This window comes from Podarcis bocagei (genome assembly GCF_964188305.1).
Source record: "Podarcis bocagei genome assembly, chromosome: Z".
In the NCBI taxonomy this organism is placed as follows: Eukaryota; Metazoa; Chordata; class Lepidosauria; order Squamata; family Lacertidae; genus Podarcis; species Podarcis bocagei.
Genome location: NC_138140.1, coordinates 26,364,297 through 26,372,302, shown reverse-complemented (window position 1 = coordinate 26,372,302; position 8,006 = coordinate 26,364,297). Strand labels below are relative to the sequence as shown.

Genomic DNA, 8,006 nt, shown 5'->3' with positions numbered 1-8,006 from the left:
TGTTCATGACAGTCAATATTCTGAAAAATGTCGTAGTTTTTAAAAAATGAATGAATTCTGAGGAGTGGTTTATCTTTGCCAGCACTGGGAAGCTACAGGATGGCCACCACATTGAATGAGAACCAGTGTAGGGGTACTTAGGGTGTTGAACTAGGACATAGGAGACCATGGCTCAAATCCCCACTCAGCATTGTATTCAATGCAGCACCAAGGGGAAGATCCCATCAGGGCAAGGATTTATCCTTGTGCAACATAATCTTCTCCCCTTCTCCTCCAGCCACACGTTCACCTAAATCTATTATGCGGTTTCCCTCAACCCTCTGAAGCAGATTTGTGTAGGGTGCTATGGAAGGGGGGGGGGAGAAGTCCCTCTGTTCAAGCAAAACGAGTTCTACTGCCATAATTATTTGGTTGAATACCATCCTTTGTTCCAGGTGGGTTTTGGTTGTGCACTTTTTTCAACTGCCAGGGTCACTCTTAGCTTAGGGAGTGCCTGCTACACCTCAAAATGCCTTGTTAACTGCACGATCCAACTCAGAAATAGGAGTGTTCCCCAAATCACCTTGGTTTACCTTGTCACAGAAGTGACACACACCCTTAGTATTTACTGGTACATGCATTCATGCCCACACATCTAAAATAAAAAGCCCTATGGCAATCCAACTTCAAGCTGATAAAGGTATAAAAAGATTTTACCCCTGCCTCCTACAACACACAAATTTATTGATAGTACAACAACAGTGTGATTGATATTACCATTTTCATCCAGAGAAAAGTCATCCTGTGCATAGCGGAATTTCTCTGGACCACAGGCAATAAACACATCATCGTCACCGAAGAAATCGTGGAGACAGGTCACCTATTGAGAGAACAAAGTCATTCATTGTAGTTTTAATTCATACCACACACTTACAGAACAGTCTTCATGCAAGCATAAAGCAACTTTTACCCCTTCTCTCCATTGCTATTTCTTCATTTCCCAAAAGCCTGCTGCTTAACGTCATATATTCTCAGAAAAACAAGGATAAACTATTGGTTTTTTGTAAAGAAGAAGACAACGACCAGGCACCTTAATACCTTACAACATTTTTTTCTGATGAAAATAGGGACATCCCATTCCATAATGATAATTTTACTATTTATCCCCCACCCATCTTACTGGGTTGCCCCAGCCTCTCTGGGCAGCTTCCAACATATATAATAATATAATAAGACATTAAACATTTTTAAAAACCTTCCCTATACAGGATTGCCTTCAGATGGCTTGGGGGTTGGATAACTCCATACCTTCTAACATTTCTCCAGTGAAAATAGGGACATCCAACCACAGCCTTCAAAATTTATCTAATGAAAATATGGACGTCCTAAGGAAAAGCAGGACATTTCAGGATCAAATCAGAAACTGGGACAGCTTCTCTAAATCAGGGACACCCCTGAAAAATAGGAACATTTGGAGGGACTGCACCTTGCACAATGCAAAATGGTAGTGGCAACAGGATTTCCCCCTCAGCAAAAAGAGACTAGCAACCTTTGGGCCCTTCTCTCCTTCTGCTGTGTTCTGTTCCATCTGGTTCTTGCAAGAGCTCTGTAACTAAGAACTAGTCCCTGAGTTGGCTTTGCACCTCTTCCCTCCCAATCCCCTTTATGTTTAAATTATGACCTTTAGATTATAAACCAGAGAGCAGTGTCTTCCACTTATATTAGTAAGCCTCACTGGGTCCCTCCACCTTTCTCCAGTTAAACAAGCAGGGCAAAAATGTTTTCAATGATAAATATGAACACATTGATTTGAGTGGGCTTAGCCTCTAGTCTACATTTCACAAGCCAAATTTTATTTGTGACATCTACAGGCATCCAGGCAGGTTTCCCAGTCCTGCACCCCTTTCAGTTAAGGATAGGGGATAAATTTGTTTGGTTTGCCTGCTAATGGAGAATCAAGACAGGATCCCATGTGCCCACCAGCACTCTTTCCTTCTTTAGATGATGGTTACATAAGAGCAATGGGGATGCTTGACTATGCTGCCATGTCACAGGGCGCCAAGAACAATGGAGGCAACACAAATAATAAGCAAGGTGTCAGAAAAAGCTCCCATATGCTCCTCAGTAGCTTCAGTCATGACAGCTTAATTATACCTTACATTTGAAATATCAGTTACGATTACACAGTAACAAGAAGATAACTAAGTTCTTCATTAATCTACTGGAAACAGCAATAATTTCACAGTAACTTGTGTCACCTAATCTTTGGAGAGCTCAGATTTAAGGTGAGTCAGAACAACAGAACCACCAGGATGGGAAACAATAGCCTCTGCACAAAAAGTTTCTTTAAAGAGTGTTTCAGAAAACCCATCTTGCTCAATATGCATTTGATTAGCAACTTGGGATAAATGCTTTGGAATTCTGTACAGTGGTGCCTCGCAAGACGAAAATAATCCGTTCCACGAGTCTCTTCATCTAGCGTTTTTTTCGTCTTGCGAAGCAACCCTATTAGCGGCTTAGCGCTATTAGCGGTTTAATGGCTATTAAAGGCTTAGCGGCTAAAAGGCTATTAGCGGCTTAGCGGCTTAGAAAAAGGGGGGGAGCAAAAAAAATCACAAGACTCGCAAGATGTTTTCGTCTTGCGAAGCAAGCCCATAGGGAAATTCATCTTGCGAAGCGCATCGAAAAACGGAAAACCCTTTCGTCTAGCGGGTTTTTCTTCTTGCGAGGCATTTGTCTTGCGGGGCACCACTGTATTTGTTACATCTATTTTCTGACATGGTGATAACCTATATTCCTGACATGGTGATAACCTATATTCCTGACATGGTAATAATAATAATAATAATTTTATTACGGCCGTAGGCCCATACAGATAAAAACAAGACATAAATAACAGCTTGTGCACGTGGGAAAAAACAGCCACTAAAACACTACTATAACAATAAAATACTATGAGATGGAATGGCATACTACGCCTTAATTAGCTTGTGGTGCTCCTTGGCAACGCTTTTGGGTAAGGACAGCGACCAGGAACCTAGCCACTTTCAGGGTCGTATGGGTATCCTTATCCTGCAAGATTTGGGCAAGGTGGAATTTTGGTGGGGTACCCTCTAGTTTCTGTATAATTGATCCCAACAAATTTGCCCGTGGCACATTGAATAAGGGGCAAGTGAACATAATGTGCTGAAGCGACTCCGGCGTCTCCTTATCACATTCGCACATGGTGGAGGCTTGGCCCTTTGAGAATCTATGTCTCAGGACATTGGAGGGAAAAACGTTAAACCTCGCTTTGGTGAAGGCCAGCCTATGGGCAACAGTCGAAAGGGAGGAGACATGGTGATAACCACTCTGTTTTTGGGTCAAAGAGTGTCTTGTTGCTAGTCAAAGTTGAGCTTTGATTTAGTGGAAACAAAAAAAAACCCAAACATGAATTGCAATCCTATTGGCATGTACAGATTAGACAGACGTGCATAAGATTTAGTTGTAATGCTGCAGATCTATACACACCAGGAAGTAAGTCTCATTGAACTCAATGGGACTTACTTCAGCACAGACATGCACAGAATTGTCCTGTAAAATTACATGAACGAACATAGGAAGAACGCGCTGAATCAGGCCAATGGCCCATCCAGTCCAGCATCCTGTTCCTATAACAGCAAACCAGATATCTCTAGGAAACCCCCAAGCACAACCTGAGCACTGGAGCTACAACTCCCACCATACCTGACCATTGGCCATGATGCCTGGGGCTGATGGGATCTGGAGCTGAATAACATCTAGAGGGCCATAGGTTAGCCAACCACTATGTACAGATTGTTTAGAATGCCTCTCCTAAAACACTGGGTACTCACAATCCATTCCCATCTTTCAAGATCAGGGCATGCCCTCAAGATGGATTTGGACTTCAAACCTTCCTCCATTGCACAAATTAAGTACCAGGCATGCCCTACACAAGCTATGTTGTAGCATTCACAGTTTGCCTGTGTATTTGCAGAGAGTGCCATGCCTAGTGGGTATACTGTGCACATCAGCTTACTGCCTACTGAGCTAGAAGTAGTTCATCTTCATTGCCACAGACTGATCTGAATTGGACTGTGATTAAATTAATTTCAGGCTATAATAAATCAGACACAAAGCTTTCCATTACCTCAATGGGTCTCAGCATTTCAGATGGGTGACTATTATTGCAGATTAAAACCAGACAGACAGATAAAACTACGGAATAGTTGCCATTACAATTCTTTGGTTTTCACACATCTTTCATTTTCCAAGCCAGGAACTTTGGGGAAGTCCCCCCCCCCCCCATCCACCTACATGGTGAAAACAATGAGACCCAGTTTATAGCTGATATGGGCAACATACCCACATAAGTGTTTCATGCAGCCTCTCTCCTTCAAATTTGCTAAAGGGAGAATGTCTGAGTTCTTCCCACTGAAAGATCTTCCCGGAGATTCGAGTTCTAAATGGCTTGATGTTCTCTTTCAAGAGAAACTGATAAGTCAGGACTCCCCCACAGCTCCATTCTTTAACATTTCAGAATTTCAGAAAAAACATGCTGGATCAGTCAATGGGCCACCTAGTCCGGCATCCTGCTCTCAAAGTGGCCACTCAGTTGCCTTCTAGGAAACCCACAAGCAAGACCGGAGCACTCTCCCTCTGTGGTTTCCAGCAACTAGCATTAAGAGGCACACTGTCTCCAACTGCAAAGACAGAACATGTCCATCATGGCTAGTAGCCATAGATAGCCTTCTCCTCCATGGATTTGTCCAATCCTCTTTTAAAGCCATCCAAGTTGATGGCCATCACTGCCTCCTTGTGGGAGCGAGTGAAACAAGTGGTATGTGAAGCAGTACTTCCTTCTGTAGGTCATGAATTTTCCATCCTTCAGCTTCACTGGGTGTCCACGAGTTCTAGTGATATGAGAAAAGGAGAAGCCCTGTTCTTTCTCCACGCCATGTATAATTTGATAAACTTAAAAGAGCAATAGGCATAAACACAAGGAGTAGTGGACATGTGCAATTACAAAATGGTCTGGGGCTTTGTGGGAGAAAGAATCCTGCATGCATGGAGAAGGTCCTAGGTTCAATCCTCAATATCTCCAGGTAGAGCTGGGAATGTACTCTTCCTGAAACACTGCTGCTCAGTGTAGATAACACTGTGCTAGATGGATCCATGATCTGAATCTGTTTAAGGCAGTTTCCTATGCTTTGGCTTCTTTATGTCTCCTCCCACCCTCACATTTCCAATTCACATGTGGACACAGACAGATAAAAGTTGGGGGGGGGGGAGAGAGAAGCAAACTTTATGTTATCTGCACTAACAGTCATCTTGATTATCAATGGTTATGGAGAAACTGGAGAAATCCAGTTCCCCTTCATCTTAGAAGCAAAGCATTGCCTCTTCCCATATATGTAGTATGTGCACTTCTCATTTTTCTCAGTTCATCTGCATGCAGTGTTTATTATTTAAAACATTGGCTAGGGGCTGCTTCTTATGTTGAAGGTGGCTTACACATGACATACCTTATGGTTGCTGGGAGACTTATATTCCAAACCTGAAAGAATAAACATCTGCCAACAATTAACACTTGCCAACATGCAATGGTCTGAGGACTTCACTGCCCTAGCTAAACTTGAACATGATTCTTCTAAATGGCAATTTTGTGTAGATACTTATCTGGACAGTTGGATGGCTTATATCAACTTGTATGTTTAAATTAAGATAGGTGCATTGCTGATGGTTGTGTTCTCTCTGTTTTATATATGGGTTGGTCATGTGCACAGCTGGTGTGCTATACTAATATATGTGTTGTAACAAAATCTAGTGCACATGGTGTGCATTTAAATCTGATGGGAGCCACATGGGAAACTTAACACTGGTGATGTCCTCTGCCGACTCTAAACTGAGGCTAATGAATACTTTACCTCTAAGTAAGCCTGACACACTTTAAAAGACTGGTTGCTACTTGTGTCCCCCCCCCAATCAGCTGTTCTAATTAAGTTCAATAATTAGCCAGAGAAGCAGAGGCATCCCAGGAGAAAGGGCATGTCAATGCAAATATATCCAAGCAGATATCCGGCACATCATTAATTGTTCTAAATGCTTCTTTATGCTCCTAGCAATGAATTTATTAAGTCAAAGAACAGGAAATATGAAAGCAGCTTGTTTGCAAAGGTAGCAAGCTGTTGAAGCTAGAATAAGCACAGCACTGGCAATAATGTCATCACAACAGCTTTCAAGCCAACAGCAACAAAGAAAAGCTGCAAGATTTCATTGTTTGAAGACCTCTGCTCCCTTTGTTTTGTACACAGTGAGTAAACAATGAAACTGCAATGGATGAAATGGGTAATAGCAGGACATTTAATATGGTACCTTTATGCAATTGGTCCATCCTGAGAAATGGGAATACTGAGCAGAGGCGGAGCTAGCTGCTCCAGCACCCGGAGCAGCACACATGCTGTGCACCCAGGGGCGGGGCTAGCTGCCCGCAGGGGCACGGCAAGCATCCCAGGGGGGTGGTGCAGCGATGTCACCCCCCCCATGGATGACACCTGGGGCGGACTGCACCCACCACACACCCCTTCCTGCACCAGTGACACTGAGGACTGGTTGAATGGTTGTAGGTCATACTGATGCAGCAGAGGGGAAGGAGAAGACTGAAGTTGGACAAAATTAGGCATGTCCTTCAGTAGCACAAAAGGAAGAACAGATACGTGGACTGGCTGGGGTAGGGAATTGTGGGGCAAATAAGTCAATGGGACAGTGAGGCAATGGAGTAAAAGGCTAGCATTTGGGAGAAGTTGAAAGTGGAATTGACTGAGCTTTTCCATACAGCATCCAGAATAAGTTGCACAGGCAGTAAAACGTGGCTTAGGTACAGTGGTGAAAGTTCCTAAATTACTGGTAGAGAAATTGAAGAATGGCTTGTAAGAGCAAATCAGCCAAGTAGAAGCAACCAGATTACGTTTCCGAGTACAATTCAAAGTGTTGGTGCTGACCTTTAAAGCCCTAAATGGCCTCGGTCCAGTATACCTGAAGGAATATCTCCACCCCCATTGTTCTGCCCGGACACTGAGGTCCAGCGCCGAGGGCCTTCTGGTGGTTCCCTCACTGCGAGAAGCCAAGTTACGGGGAACCAGGCAGAGGGCCTTCTCAGTAGTGGCACCCGCCCTGTGGAACGCCCTCCCACCAGATGTCAAAGAGAACAACAAATACCAGACTTTTAGAAGACATCTGAAGGCAGCCTTGTTTAGGAAGCTTTTAATGTTTGATGCATTACTGTATTTTAATATTTTGTTGGAAGCCTCCCAGGGTGGCTGGGGAAGCCCAGCCAGATGGGCGGGGTATAAATAAATTATTATTATTATTATTATTATTATTATTATTATTATTATTATTCTCTAGGCTTGATTACCTTCCTTCCAAGGTGAGGGTGAGTGATCTACCTAAGCCCGGCAGGATAGCTTAGACAGCTTACTCTATGGCATTAACCCATTTATGCAATAATTAGAATTAAGCATGTTGGCTATGTGAGGCTGGTTATCCCACAAAATCCTGGAGAACCACTGACAGCCAATGTTGATAGTACTGAGCTAGACGGACCAATGGTCAAAGTCAATGCAAGGTAGTTGTGTTATGTTACCTAGTATCCTCCAAATGTTTTGGACTACAATTCCCATCAGGCCCAGGCAGCATGGCTATTGTATGTTATGTTATTGTATGTTATTGTATTGCTAATTTATGTATTTTTTAATGAAACACTTTACCTCAGTATATGCATCACTGAATACATTATTTGGCTAGAGAACTACACAGCAATTTTTAGGGATGGCTGTGTTTAACTTTGCGTATTGTTTCAGAGACCATGGATTAGGTAGGGTCACTGAATCAAATTTCTCCCACATATGTATGTGCAGTGCTATTATCTCACAGGATTAAAAAATAATAATAATGGGAGGCTGAAATCTGGAGCCTAAGACCAACAGGGATATGACTAGTAATCTCTCACCCTCTTTGCCTTCTTT

The 8,006-nt window shown here is 42.9% G+C and overlaps 1 protein-coding gene across 1 annotated transcript in view; it reads right to left on the bottom strand.

The window, feature by feature from the left end:
• Positions 1-352: 352 nt before the first annotated feature.
• Positions 353-8,006, bottom strand: part of LOC308578784 (neuronal migration protein doublecortin-like) — an 87,246-nt gene continuing 79,592 nt past the window's right edge. Inside the window, exon 4 of the mRNA XM_081179350.1 lies at positions 353-859. Within this exon, the coding sequence (XP_081035476.1) occupies positions 650-859 (210 nt within the window). The 3' untranslated portion in view covers positions 353-649. The remainder of the gene's footprint in view (positions 860-8,006) is intronic.